The 15,643-nt window shown below is 42.2% G+C and overlaps 1 protein-coding gene across 1 annotated transcript in view; it reads left to right on the top strand.

Moving 5' to 3' along the window:
• Positions 1–15,208, top strand: part of ANKFN1 (ankyrin repeat and fibronectin type III domain containing 1) — a 140,040-nt gene extending 124,832 nt beyond the window's left edge. The window contains exons 17-18 of the mRNA XM_041001153.1: positions 607–820; positions 14,430–15,208. Of these exons, the coding sequence (XP_040857087.1) occupies positions 607–820; positions 14,430–15,208 (993 nt within the window). The remainder of the gene's footprint in view (positions 1–606; positions 821–14,429) is intronic.
• Positions 15,209–15,643: the final 435 nt, after the last annotated feature.

Raw genomic sequence — 15,643 nt, 5'->3', positions numbered from 1 at the left:
AATCTCCTGGCTCCTAGCTTCAAATCAGCTCAGCTCCAGCTGTTGCAACACTTGGGGAGTGAATCAGATGGAAGATCTTCCTCTCTGTCTCTCCTCCTCTCTGTATATCTGACATTCTGATAAAAAAAAACTTAAACTGTCTTCTCCACATTATCCCAATAAGGAAAATCATATCCTGAAGGCAAGTTACACTGTATATGTATGAGTAATGCACCTTTAACCATTAAAAAAACAGTTTAACATATATAACTTTACCCAATCACCACAGTAGCCCTGTGAGATATTAAAGGAAATATGTTTTGTCAACATTTAACAAAGACATTAAGGCTCAAAATGATCACGTGACATGCTAAAGGTAAGTGATGTATCCTAGATAGAATATTGACCTTCTATGATTTGCATTAAATGTTTGGCATAGTCTCTCAGCTTAAAAAATGAAAAATACCAGTAATTAAAAAGAGGAGATATTTTCTGGCTTAGAAAAACTATGATTAAAATATTTTACTCTTGCTCAAAACCAGTATTGCAGAAAATGAAATCTCTTGAAATCGTATTGATTTTAATAATAACTTTGATAACTTAATGTCATATCCTTTTATTCCAAAGCAAATAGATGAAGTATGGCGTGAAATGAGATGGATCATGGATGCTCTGCAGTATGCAAGATACAAACAGCCAGCTTCCGGCCTGCCCATCACTAAGCTGATAGACCCCTCAGATGAGCAGAACATAAAGAAGATCAATTCTACATCATCACAAATGGACTGTCTTCCATCACCGTCACCATCCCCAGAGATGCACAGGCGAAAGGCAACGAGTGGTAAGCAGTAAGATCCACAGTTCTCTACCTCCCTTACCAGCCTACCAGTCCTCTCCCCAATTGGGAAGTTCTTTGTGCTAAGCAGTTGGCTTTATAAAGTAATAGAAAATACCATTCACTGTTGGAAGCCTAGAAGTATTGAGGGAACAAAACTAGAGCAACGGAGAGATGAGAAATGAATGGAGAGATGGGAAACCTGCAAGTAACTGTTTAGATTCCAGTCTAGTTCTGGACCAGGACTCCAAGATACAAAAGGACATCGAGCAAAGATAAGATTTCAAACATGCAGGCAAAGGCCGCATCGGGCAGGACAATCTGCCCAAAATCAGAGGGGATAGGGAACAACAACAACCAAAGCTCTACTAAAGAGGAACTGACATGACTGCAGCAGGAAGCATTCCCAACCTGGGTAACATTTCCAAACTAACATCCCACCCACTCAGCACCAGTGTTCTGGGGTGGCACCAGGAGAGAAAGAAGCCTAGACCACTGAAACAGAAGCCAAATCTATAGCTTAGAATTGCAATGGAATAAGAAAGACTTACAGAATACCTGGAGGAGAGGCATAGCAAGACACCTCCCCACTTAGGAATTAGTCCCCAAGTCAGCATGCAAAATACAAAAGCAAAACCATGACTGAAATTTCTACCTTTATAATTAAAAAAAAAAAAGATGAATCAAAAGCAACTCTCTATCATGTTCTTTCTCATGACATGGTAAAACTAGTGCCATTTTTCCTAATGAATTCAGAGGATAGTCATTCAACACACTTTAGAATGACTTACAAATGTTTCAACATGTTCATACTTCACAGTATTTTTAATAGACAGTTCTGAGTTGGGGGCTTATCCCATAGGGGGCAGCATGGTATAGCACACAGAGTTTGGGCTTAGAACTCAGAGATGTGGATTCAAATCTCAGCTTCATTTAACTGGCTGGTATGAGCTGAACAGGTTACTACACTTGAGTCTTTAGTTTCCATCTATGTAAAATAAGGATAATACAAAAATACAGAAATAAACAGTATGTATCAGAGATACATAGAACATACTGCATATATGATGTATATTAAAATGTTATAGACCTATTTAATGCTACCATTATTAAAAATATTAGTAAGGAGACAATTATTTTCTACAAGTCAGTATGTACACCTATGTTTTAAAACCTCCAACGTCTGAAAACAAAACTTGACAACTAAAAGAATTAATATTATCAAAGGAGCCTATAACTTATAAAGTTACTCAAAATAATTAAACAGATGGTTCTAGAGTGTATTTTTATAAATTCCCACTATAATTGAGTGCAAATATTAGCCCTAGTCCAATGAGTAGCAAATACATTAATCAAAAATTGTATGGCAACTGCCTATGTGCTGTAGTCTCTGTAGGAAATGTTAAGCCTTGAATTTTACAAGATCAGGTATTTCTTCCTGGCAGAGACAAAACTCAGTACAGTTCTGCCAGAAGGAGTTGAGCAGTAAAAGACAAGGAGAACATTAGATGCAGAAGCAGCAAAGTGTACAACTTTTGTAGTTAGGAAAATGCAAGCAGTGTGGCTAAGACTCTGGACCTAAAGATCCTTCTCATTCTTTTTGGCTTTTAAAATACAGTTACTGGTTACTCACTGGATACAGTGATGAAATAAGGTCTCTGCTCTCAAAGAACCGACATTCTAGAAACAGTAACAAACAATGAAAACACAAAAAATAGTATTACATAGTGAAAACTCCAATGCATAACACCACGCAGTCATCAGGAAGAGAGTAGGCAAGGAGATGCTGATTTCGCTAGAAAGAGCAGCAAAGACCTATCTGTGAAGATGACATTTGGACCGATGACAGAAAGTAGAGGCAGAAATGTAAAGATCTGTACTGGAATATTCCAGACAACTAATCAGCAAAAACTCTGAGAGCAAGGGATGGAAAGTGGGTCCAAGTCCTTCGAGAAGAGTGCGTGAACAAAGGGGCAAGTAGTAAAAGATAGGTTGAGATTCAAGAGGAGGTCTGAATAGGCACAGTTCTGAACCCTGCAAAGTCTGGAATTAATCCTCCTTGGGACAGGAAACTACTGGAAAAGCATAAATGTTGTCTTTCGTATGAAAACATCACAGAGAGAATATTGGAAGCATGGAGTTCAAATTAAGAACTAGTAACAAAGGAGACACCAAATTTTCAGGCTTAGGTGACAAAATATCATTTATCAAAACACTAGGGAGGGTGCCATGGCATGAAGGCCAAGCCTCTACCTAGAGTGCTGGCATCCAATATGAGCACTGTTCTCCTAAATCAGTGCCTTGCTTGAGACTTGAGAAGTCAGCAGATGGCTCAGGCCCTTGGGCACCTGCACCTGTGGGAAAGGCCTGGAGGAAGCTCCAGGCTTCAGCTCAGCTCCCGCCATTCTGGCCACGGGCAATGGGCCAGCAACAGAAGAGTTCTGTCTCTCCTCTCTGTAACTCACCTTTCAAGTAAAACTAAATCTTCACAATTTATTATTTATTGATTGATATTGGAAAGTTAGAATTACAGAAAGGAGAGACAGAAAGATCTTCCATCCACTGGTTCACTCCCCAAGTGACCACAACAGCCAGAGCTGAGCCAATCCGAAACCAGAAACCAGAAGTTTCTTCCAGGTCTTCCATGTGGGTGCTACTTTCCCAGGCCACAAGCAGGGAGCTGGAAGGGAAGTGGAACAGGTGGGACATGAACCAGCACTCATATGCGATCCTGGTGCATGCAAGGCAAGTGCCTTTAGCCACTATGCTACCATGCTGGGCCCCAAAATAAATCTTTATTTTAAAAGTAACAAATGAAGAGAAACAAGCCTAAATGGAACAGTTTGTTGAATCTGAGCTTGCTTTGGGACATTCCCCACCAAGAGAAAAAAAAAAGAAAGAAACATCCAGGAAAATACAAGATGTATAGTACCAGAGCTCAGGAAAAGAATCTGGATAACACACATTTGAGAAACTGTTGACATGTGCATGTTTGAGCCCTGAAAATGATTGTGACCCCTTAGAGAATGGGCAAAAAGAAAGATATGACTGAGAAACAATCCCTTTGGAATGAAACAGCAAGACTTCTTAGACTAAGAAGGAACAACTAGAGAAAGAAGATTAAAAAGAGTAAGCAGTGTCACAACAATTAAAGTGTCCCAAATGGTAGGGACACTTTAATTGAAATCCCAACTGAAATCCTTCCTGCTTTTTTCAATGAGGGAACCATCAGTGACTTCAATGAGAGTGGTTGGGAGAGCTAAAAATTTGAACAGAAGTAGATCAGAAACTGACTGGAAGGAAAGGAAGCAGGACCAAATGATACACTGTTAAAAGTCTGGCTGTGAAAGGTACATGAAGGGAAGGCAATGGCTATAGAAATACAGGTTCAAAGGACATTGTTGAAGGCAGAGAGTGATGCTCTTTGATATCCCACTGTTAGTGTAACTCTAGTTCTTCCTTCATGGTTCAGCTCCTCTCTCTGCTCACAGGACTTTCCAGTGTTGAATCTCTTGGCCACAGGGACCCAAGTGGGTTCCTCCTTGGCTGTATGAGGGTGGCCTCCTCTGTGCCACAGAAATGCTAGATTCACAAGGGCTGGGGGATGGCGTTACTCACTCCCTGCTGAGTGTATCTGGCCAATTACACTTGGATTTTATTATAAACTTAAATGTTAGTGATCATCATTCTGTTTCTTAAAATATAACTCTCTCTTGGGTCCATTTATTTCTCTGAAGCCAAGATTCCACAGGCTGTGAAACACAAAGACGTGGAAGGCAGCAAATGACAAATGGAATCCAGCGACAGGGAAGTACTGTCGAGAGCTGGGGAGAAGCGCTGAGCATCCCATCCCCTCCCAACAGCAAAAAAAAAAAAAAAAAAAAAAAACATTTCAGAGCAGTGAGATCCACCACAGCCTACCCGGTTTTCTCCACAAGTGTGACCACTTTGAATTGTTTGGAAACCATTAATGAGAGGGGAAAATATCCAATTTAGAGGAACATCCCGCTGGGGTTACTCACAGGACAAAGTCTGCACACAATTGGGTCCTGTGTGGGTCAGGTTCACCTAATTTCTAAGAGGCCTGCTGAAAATACACAACGTATCACAAACCTGGCCTCTGGTCCTAGTCCAAGATTCTGCTCTCAGGCTGCTGAGTCCTTTGGATTTGTTTGTGCATATCTGTTGGAAATGGCATGGGGAGGTGGGGAGTGGAACTCTTTCAATTACTTCCTCTTTCTGGGTGGTTTTCAAAACACAAAGCACAGCTCCTCCAAGTCAATTAAAATTGAGCATCTCCCAAGGACCTAGGGGGAAAGTTGACTCCTAGAAAAGGCGGTTGGAGGCAGGGGGTGGAATGATTGGGTCTGTCTCACGGATATTTCCTCTCCCACTCCTTTTCTGTGGGTATAGCGGTCACAGACAGCAGCAGTTGTTTTTGTGTTTTTGTTTTTTTTCCAACACCACTGTTTCTCCTAGTGACGCAGGGGTGAAGCAACAGATGGAAGGGGGCGTTGTTTTCTTCAGAGGTATCTGAAAATTATCCTCATCTTCCAAATGTAAATCTGCCTAGTAACCTTTTCCCAGATGATGTTAAAAACACCATAGTATAAACCAAATAGCTAAAAATAATAATGGTCTGGAGATGTTTCCTTATTTCTTTTTGAGAAATCAGATAGTGAACAAACTTCTGAGATTCTACCTAAAGGCTAATGAAACAAGATAGTCATTTATAAATTATTTAAATTCTACTAAACACAGTATAAACTAGATTCAGTGAAGGACAATACAGACAATGATATACTAAAAAAAATGTAGTTAAACCTTAGGAAAGTCTGAGTTATTATTCCTTTCTTTCTGCCCTGTGATATCTCCAACCTTTAAGAGAAAAGCCATGGCTTTAAATCAGTTACTGTTTCCTGAAATGTCATCTCCCCAAAACACCCTCAAAATCCACATCAACTCAACTCGACTCGGCTGTTGAGCTGACCCACAGGAGTTGCAACACCCACTACAATGGCAGGAGAGCCAAGCTTCTTAGCCAGCACTAATATTATGGGCAGAACTTTCATTAAACAGCTCCTGGGTCAGTCAGAGGGGAAACTCAAGATTTCACCAGGGCCGGCCTGCCCAGTAGTGGGTCCTCCAAGGGAAATTGGAGAGCACAACAACCAGGTTTATTAAAATAACAACTGGGCAAGGTGCCGACAACAGTTAATGGAGCATATGGCCAGAATCTGAAGAGGGAAGCTACAATTTTGCATTCTTTTCCAGGAAGTAGCAATGGCCTGAATCTTTGGAAACTCTCCTCAGTGCCCTGGCTGGCATCCTGGAGATTTCCCCCAGCCTGTTCTGGAAGAGGTATTTCACCCTAAGCAACAGATTTCATCAAGTCTTCTAATAAATATAGCCACCATGCAAGTCAAATTTAGTTTCCCACTACGGCAGTATTTCCCAAACAAGATGGATTTACCACTCCATATTCAACCTGCTGTATACTGCCTTCTGAATTAACACAGTTAAAATCAGCAACTTAACGGATCACCCATCTCCCAGGCTCCTAGGAGCTACAGGAAACAAATCATGTCATTTACTAACTAACTTTGAGATCAAGGTTGGGAAATACAGAGCTGGACTACCAAGTCACCAACAGAATATGCCATACAAGAAATTTTTCTCATTATTAAAAAAACTTGATATATCTAATTGCTTTTTGCTTTCATGAGCTTGATGTCGAACTTAGTTATTATCTAAGGGTGACTATAACTTCAATACTACCAATGCCATCTGTATGAAAGGATTTAAAATATTTTTAAAAGATTTATTTTTATTTCAAAGATTTACAGAGAGAAGGAAAGACAGAGAATCTCCTTTGGCAGGCTCACTCCCCTAAAGGCCGCACTGCTAGAGCTGGGCCCATCTGAAGCCAGGAGCTTCTTCCAGGTCTCCCACATGAAGCAGGGGCCCAGGGACTTAAGCCATGCTGCCCTGCCTCCCCAGTGCAGAAGCAGGGAGCAGGACGGGAAGTGGAATAGCCAGGATTTAAACCAGTGCTAAAGTGAGTTGCCAGCACTGCAGGCTGAGAATTAGCTTGCTAAGCCACCACACTGTCCCAACTTAAGGTATTAAATTAATTTAATCCTTACAACCCCTTTATAAGATAAGCCACAGTATTACCCACATGAAGATTCTTAGAGACAAAATGGTTTCTTCAAGTTCCTAGATAGTCGGCCCTGCCTATTTATAGGTACCACATCTGCAGTTTGAAAATATTCAGGGAAGAAAGAGTGCATCTGTGCTCAAAAGTCTCTTTCTCCTTATTATTCTTTATAAGTAGAATGCTATACTATTTGCATAGCATTTACGTTGTTTTAAGTATTAAAAATAACATAATTGGAGTTTAAATATGTGGGAAGATATGCAAAAGGTATATGTGAACACTGAACTATTTCATAAAAGGGAGCAGAGTAACTGAATTTTTGTGTCAGCAGAAGGTTTATGGCCAGTCCCCCAAGGATACCTGGGACAGCTGCTTACATGACAGAGCAAGACAAGGCTTCAGAGTCTGTCTCATGTTAAGACCGCTGTTGTTTCTGATAGACCTTGGCTGACTGCTAAGTTAAACATCACCAAAAAGCAAAATGATTCAGCTGATTGATTTCAGGAATTTCTATGACAGTTGCAGTAGGTCCTTTCAGGATGCTTTCAGCATTATTTATACGAGACAGTCAAATCTTACTATTGCTTTTGTACTCAGATTTCAACCGTTGTGTCAGTTTCAAGGAGCAAATGATGGCACAATGATGAAGACAAAGATCTTTATGATCTGACCACGTGATCAGATGCGGTCATGGGGGAAAAAAGCTTCCATACATGGATCTCTCTGCCTGATTCCTTAGCACACTGCTTCTTTGACTGGCTTACTCAGCATTTCCTCAGCAGAGACAAGACATATTGCATACTCTCTACAGCTAATAGTCCAGCCTGGAAGACAAATACCAAAATGGATAATCTGTCATATTTTCTGTTAGTGCATTTATCAAATTTTGTAACTAAAATGCTGTAAGAGCCAAAGGAAGTAACTACCTATCTGGGGAGTTCAGTTATAGCCTTACCCTGAGAGAATGGGTCTTAGAATATGATAATCTTGGGCCCACCGCGATGGCCTAGAGGCTAAATCCTCACCTTACATGCACCGGAATCCCACGTGGGCACCTATTAACATCCCGACTGCTCCTCTTCCCATCCAGCTTGTGGCCTGGGAGAGCAGTGGGGGTGGTAGAACAAGTCCTTGGAACCCTGCACCTTTATGGAGGACCCGGAAGAGGTTCCTGGCTCCTGGCTTTGGGTCTGCTCAACTCTGGCAGTTGGGGCCGCTTGGGGAGTGAACCAACAGATGGAAGATCTTTATCTCCTTCTGTTTATCTGTCTTTCCAATGAAAGTAAATCAACCTTTTTAAAGAATGACACTTTACTGTCATACTGGAAAGCAAATTCTTTTATTACATCTTCAAATATTCTTTGGTGCTCTCCAAATAGTAAACATTCGCTATCTGTATGCCAAGAGGTCAAAATATAACCTATCTTTACAAAGGGCTCGACTTTGCACCACAAAGATTAAACAGTGTCAAATTCTTGAGTGGCTGCTTCCAGCAACAGTCCTTTTAACTGTCAGTCCTCTGCTGACTCCAAGATCAGTATGTTCATATGCTAACCCTCATAACCTGTGCTTAAGACCTTAACGGAAAAAAGGGCCTTCACAGACACAACTAAGGATCTTGAGGTGGGATCAGCCTGGAATGTAATTATCAGGCAGGTTCCAAGTTTCATTACAAGTGTCCTTATAAGAGATGGAAAAGGTGATACGAAAACAGAATGTAGTCCATGAGAAGGGAGAAACAGATCTGAGTGATGCACAACAGCCATCAGAAGGTGAAAGAAGCAAAAATGTATTCTCTCCCAGGACTTCAAGAGGGAATGTAACCATAATGACACCTGGAATTTTCTGGCTTCCAGAGCCATGAAAGAATGTAAGTCTCTGCTATTGTGAGCCACTCAGCTTGTGGTCACTTGTTGCAGCAGCCATCAGAAGCTAATATAGGGCCCAGCGCAATAGCATAGCAGCTGAAGTCCTTCTCTTATAAGTGCCAGGATCCCATACGGGTGCTAGTTCTAGTCCTGGCAGCCCCACTTCCCATCCAGCTCCCTGCCTGTGGCCTGGGAAAGCAGAGGAGGACAGCACAAAGCTTTGGGACCCTGCACCTGCATGGGAGACCCGGAAGAAGTTTCTGGCTCCTGGCTTCAGACTGGCTCAGCTCCAGCCATTGCTGTTGCCTAGGGAGTGAACCATTGTACGAAAGAGCTTCCTCTCTGTCTCTCCTCTCTGTATATCTGCCTTTCCAATAAAAATAAAGTCTTTCAAAAAAAGGCTAGTGTAAGACATAGCATGTTCCTCTAGCAGCCACAGTACCAAGAAGTCCTTATGAAGAGTTTAACTAGTGTAATTCTAAGGCAACATCACATAGAGTCCATTAGATGAACCAGGCCTCAGCCTTCTGCAAGTTCCTACAGTTACAGAAAGGTCAAGGTAGATGACAGCATAGCAAGTGTTTGGAGTGAGATACATTTGCATTTGAGTGTCTACTGTGCCACTGAACAGTAATATGGATTGCAAAATGCAGTAAGCTTATACTTTCAGTATCCTTGCCTGCAAAATGGGCCTTGTACACATTAGGCAAAATAGCACATATAGAATATTTGGCATTATGGTTGTCTCACATGAAGCACTCACACCAGATATGGTTATGACTAGTTAGCACACAAACAAGTACATATAGACACCTAAACAGACAACATTGTCAGATCCATGGTGAAGGGTGTTGAGCTAAGATCAGTTAAGAAATCTTTGCATGGATCTTACTTCAAATCCACTTTCAAATCTTCAGTTAACCAACCTTACTCCACCACTTCTAAGATGCTTACCAGTGCAGTTGTCAGAAACAACCAACTACTCTGAGATCCTGTCATTTGAAGTACCTGATTTTCCCAGTAAAGATGAAAGTACTGTTAAATTCGACTGAATAACACATAATAACTCTACATATGATACAGTGTCATATTTTCATTCACGGATTAAGAACATCGTTCAGTCCAAGTCTTTATCCCTTTTCATTTTAACCTGAAAATCTGTCTTCCCTAACCACTTGTCTGAGGATATGAACATGCCCTTCCTTTATTCATTCCTTTATGCCACCTCTGGGACTCAACTAACCACTCTTCTGCCTATTTATCCACTTTACCAACGAAATCGTTATCTACTTCCTAATCTCCATACTTCCTGTTGGCCACAACCTTCTTCCTTCAATCTCATTATCTCACCTTTTCTCCTCTTGAATATGGTGGCCATCTCCTGAAGCTCAACCTATCCCAAATATAATTTACCATTCTTTGACTGCCTAATCCAGATCAGAGGTACAGTTTGGCTCTTCTGATTGGATGCTTCTCCTAGCGAATCATGGTGTGATGCCTTTTAACTCTGGGCCCATTTATCTGCTTCTCTCAGGTACTTGGAACACTAAGTAAAGCTGCTTCCTTCTGATCACCGGAGTCTCACCGACAATCCCTCTTGTGCTGACATGTCTCCCCTAGACACCTTATTATAAAACATTCTTTCTTCAAGTCACTCTCTAGCTAAACTTCCCTTTCATTTTCTTCATAGCATTGTATCTTCTTTAAATTATTATGTATTTTTCTGTCTTAATTACTGCTTAACCCAGCTCTTTGTCAGCTCTGCAGCCTACACACAGGGTAACTCTAAGGGAGAAATCTACAATCTGAGCCACAGTTTCCCAATTAGGTTACCTGCTACCTTTGTTTCCATCAAGTTCATCTTACAGCCTATCTGCTTCATAATAATTCCAAATCACAGTTTTCATTTTCATTTTCAATCTTGCCAAACTGTTTAATAACTATCCATTGGTTACCAAACTCTACCTAGGCATTGAGTATCCACCTCTAATTCTAGCCGCACCTTTTTAAAGTTAAAATCTTTTCCAAGGTATTTGTTTTAAAATAATTATATATATATATTGTATTTCTATTTATATACTTTATGTAAATGTCACATTGAATATATTTAAATATTATATATCATATTTATATATTATAGATATGATGGCAAAGAAATATACAGGAAGTCCCTTGTGCCATTTCCTTAGCACCCTAATGTCAACATTCTATACAACTCTCATAAAACCAGGAATTTGATCAAACTCTTAGACCTTATCCAGATTTCATCAGTTACACACTCAGTACATGCATGCACGTGGGCTCACATGTATGGCTCCACTCAACTACATCCAATGTATGGCCTTGAATAGCCACCTCTATAATCAAGATGCTCAACTATAACAATCACCCTAAAACTGCCTATTACCATTTTGTAACTTTACTCATCCACCGCCCTACCCTTGGCAATTATGTTTCATATATGCACTGCTTTCTTTGTATTGGTGAGTAGTATTCAATAGTATAGAGTCACCACAGTTTGTTTAACCATTCATCCCAAGGATATATGGGAAGTTTCCAGCTTGAGATTATTACCAATAAAGCTTCCATAAGCATATGTATAAAAAGTTACTGCATGGAAATAATCCTTAATCTTTCTGAAGTAAACTCCCAGGAATGCAACTGCTGGCACCATTCCTTGATATCTTTATTTTTCTAAAATGTCACTCAATGTTCCCCATATTTTAGCCAAACAGGATTAATTGTACTATTTCTACATCCTCTCACTTATAATCCTTTTATCATTTACATATTTCCCATTAATGTCTGCCTTTTGAAAGCAGATGAAGAAACTTTTTTTTTTACTTATTCAGTAGGCAGAGTTACAGAGAAAAGGAAGGAGAGAAGGAGATCTTCCATTCTACTGATTCACTCTTCAAATGGCTGCCACAGTCAGAGCTGGGCTAGTCCAAACCTAGGACCCAGGAGTTTCTTCTTAGTCTCCCAGGTGGGTCCAGGGGGTCCAAACACTTGGGCCATCTTCTGCTGCTTTCCCAGGCCATGAACTGAATTGGAAGTGGAGGAACCAGGACTTGAACTGGCATCCACATGGAATGCTGGCACTGCAGGTGGACACTTAGCCTACCATATCACAGCACTGATTCCAAACTCAAAATGTTAAATTTATACAGTGATATGTGTATGAATACAATGAATAGAAAGATACATTTCATTAATTTTATCCCAATAAAAAAATGTCACTCTTTCCTACTAATCTATGTCTTATTTTGCCAAATTTCTCCTATAAAATCTATGTTCTTTCACAATCTCAAGGATGTATACTTGTCCTTTACCTCAACTAAAACAGTAAACTCCCTAGAGAAAAGTAAAATCCATGCTAATTTTAAATATCCACTCAAGCACTCCCTCGATCATTGTGATCCTGCCTGACTTCCCACACTTTAATTGTGTTCTTTTTAGGAGTTCTTTATATATTTCTGGTTAGTCTCTTTTTATACATGTTACTATTTTCTTCTAATCCCCCATTTACTTCTTTGCTTTGTTTATATTATCCCATAAAGTAACTTTTGATGCCAATTTTCTCTTGCTTAAAATGACTTTCCCGAGGGCCCAGCGGCGTGGCGCAGTGGTTAAGATCCTCGCTTTGCATGCCCGGGATCCCATATGGGCGCCGGTTCTAATCCCGGCAGCCCCGCTTCCCTTCCAGCTCCCTGCCTGTGGCCCGGGAAAGCAGTTTAGGATGGCCCAAAGCTTTGGGACCTTGCAACCGCGTGGTAGACCCGGAAGAGGCTCCTGGCTTCGGATTGGCATAGTATCGGCCGTTGCGCTCACTTGGGGAGTGAATCATCGGACGGAAGATCTTCCTCTCTGTGTCTCCTCTCTGTATATCCGCCTTTCCAATGAAAGACTTTCCCGAGATGGATGTGTAGCCTAGGTGCCCCCGGGGCTATCCACATTCCACACCAGTGTGCCTGCATTCAGTGCTGGGCTCTGGCTCCAATTTACTGCTAGTGCAGACCCTGGGCAGCAGCATTGATGGCTCCAGTATCTGGGCTCCTGCTACCCCTGGGCTCTCAGCTTCAGGCCTGACCCAGCCCTGGCCATCGCAGTAATTTGGGGAATAAACCAACAAATGGCTGTGCAGGGGCTGGATCTCACATGTGCTTGTTCTGTTCCATCTCAAAAGCAGAAAGGGGAAAAAAAATCCTATCCAAAAATTAGAAGCATATTGTTTTCCAATATTCAGAGATTTATTATATTGAACATGTGTGGGATTTGCTTTTATATTTATGAGATAGCTTTAATTGTTTTTGCTGAAAGGATAACCACTTGCCCAAATGCTAAATATTGAATAATCTTGTCAGCTCTATACCTTAAAAATATTATCTAAAACATACGTTACATTATCACACACAATCAAGTTTCTGGACTTCCTTATTCTGCTCTAAAAATCCATATGTCTGTTTATATGCCAGCATTGCCATGTTTTAATGGCCAAAGCTCTATTTTATGCTTTGACAGTTGGTAAATCAGACTCTTCTCTATTGCATCCCCCCCAAAAGTTGGTTAATTTCTTTCCTTCCAGATGGCCTTTATAATCAATTTACTAAATTTCACAAGGAAATCCCTCCAGGATTGCTTCAAAGCTAGAGATAAGAGATTATTTGTTGCTTTTTGAAACATTTGCACATTTTCAAAATTGACATGTACTCAAAGTACAGGAAGTTCTGTGGGAAAGTCAAAGAATTTCAGAGTCCTTACCATATAGAAATTCACAACTTGATTGGGGACAAGAATACAGACTAAGCACAAACAACAAACTTACAGAACTAAGCATGTGGCTGGCTGGTGGTAAATAGCATGCACCTGGAGGCTTGCTGACTGGTGGGTATGTAGCACACACCTGGAGGTTTCTTTCTGCCTCTCATTTTGTCTTTCTCCCCCACACTGCCACCTCTGGCCTCACATGTTTTGCTTTTTAAACAATTAGCAATGTATTTGTAGTATTTGTAGGCATGATCAGTTCCTTTTGTGGTCATCCTCTGAAGCTCTATTTTTTACCCATTTTACAAAGAACCTGAAGCTCTAAGAAAACAGCTCCCAAGCTCACAAAGCATGTAGGTGACGGGTACCTGAAGTCGGGTTTCAGCCATCCGTGTTTCATCTTCTTCTGGGTCCCTTTTCAAAGTCCCGCTGCTTGGTCAAATGCAGAACTCATCTCTGAAGAACAAGGCATAAACAAATCAGTAATATCCTGCTTTGTTTTCTGCTTCACCGTTTCTACAGGCTCCCTGCAAAAATTAAAGGAGGTGTGGGGAATGAGGGAATATTCTAGAAACCACTGTCAGGCTTAGACCCGAGTGTCTCTCCTTCCTTTTCTTTATGCAATGACCAGAGCCCCATCACATTATTACTGGGTCCTATACAAAAACAATGGCACGGGCTCCTGCTTTAAATTATTACAAATTTCAAGAAGGGACAGCAACACATTACATGTACCGCAGAAATCCAAAATACAATTCCTGTGCCTGCAAAGCAGGTCTCGGCTAATTTACCTTTTCTCTAAATCCAGTTTCTGACTTTGCAGATTCACAGCCCTGTTCTGATGAAGAAGGCTGCTCCGAAGTCTTCCTCCCCACCGACAGCGACTATGACTCCAGCGACGCTCTGAGCCCCCGAGACTTGGACCTGGTCTACTTGTCCTCGCACGACATCACCCAGCAGGCGCTCTGTAGCCTGAGCGGCAGTGCCCCCGACGTTCTACAGGTGCACGACATCAAAACTCCAGCGAGGCTGGGTGAGGACGCCCAGAGCCAAGGCCGCGGCCCAGATCCGGACCACTCGTGCGCGGAGGTCTTCCATGGCCTGACCCTCACAGATTTTGTGCCCAAGATGGTGCCAAGCGCACGGCCGCCACTAGGCTTCCTAGCAAAGCGGAAGCCTGCCAAGCACCAGCACTACAGTGGCTTCAGCCGCCACCATCGCTGGCTGCGAGTGCAAAGCGAGACGCAGTCGCTCTCCGAGGGCGTTTACACACAGCACCTGTCGCGAGCTTGCGGCCTAGCCCATGAGACCAGGGAAGCCGAGCGTCCCAGACCTGCCCTCCATGAGTCCCGAGGCCTGGCTGTGGCTCACGCTGCCAGCCTCCCAGAGGAGCAGAAGTGCAGCATCCCGAGGTCTCCTGTGCGCGGCCTTTATATGGAGTCCTACCCAGCAGCCCTGGCTGACCAGGAAGCAGAGCCGTGGGCGGGCTTAAACCCGCCTTCTGCAGGCTGCGCCGGCCTGTCCAGCCCCACGCGGGAGGAGATGGGTGGGGAGAGTCCCACCACCTCCCCAGTGTCGGAAATCCTCAGCAGCATGTTGTAGGGATGCCCATGCTGGCTAATCTCTGCCCCAGGCTTAGTTCCTGCATTGTCCCCCATTCCTTCCCCCCGGTACCGCAGTTTGTCCCCATCATTTTCACGCGTTTTGAATGTTACAAATCCAAAAAGTTACAGGTTCTAATGGTCCTCTTTTCAAAAGACAGTAGAGAGTGGAGGCTGGAGCTGCCAGTGTCTTTCCCAGCTCGGCCTAGAATGGGCACAGAGGCGCTTTTGTGTCCACAAGGACTCCAAGACATCAGGTTTCACGCATGGCACCTGCAGCTGTGGTAGACCAGCCCAAAGAGACTATTTCAGATCTGCAGCTTGCTCTGTAATCCAACGCCTGAGTTCAGGGCTGCTTGATGAGTTTATGATTGATGAGAAGGTGTCCTAAAGATGAAAATAAGGTTAATGTCCTTCTTAAGCTCTGTTCCAAACA

Source organism: Ochotona curzoniae, unplaced genomic scaffold (assembly GCF_017591425.1).
Source record: "Ochotona curzoniae isolate NIBS_2020 unplaced genomic scaffold, NIBS_Ocur_1.0 scaffold_2453, whole genome shotgun sequence".
Classification (NCBI taxonomy): domain Eukaryota; kingdom Metazoa; phylum Chordata; class Mammalia; order Lagomorpha; family Ochotonidae; genus Ochotona; species Ochotona curzoniae.
Note: the sequence above shows the minus strand (reverse complement) of the source record. Positions and strands in the feature narration are given on the sequence as shown.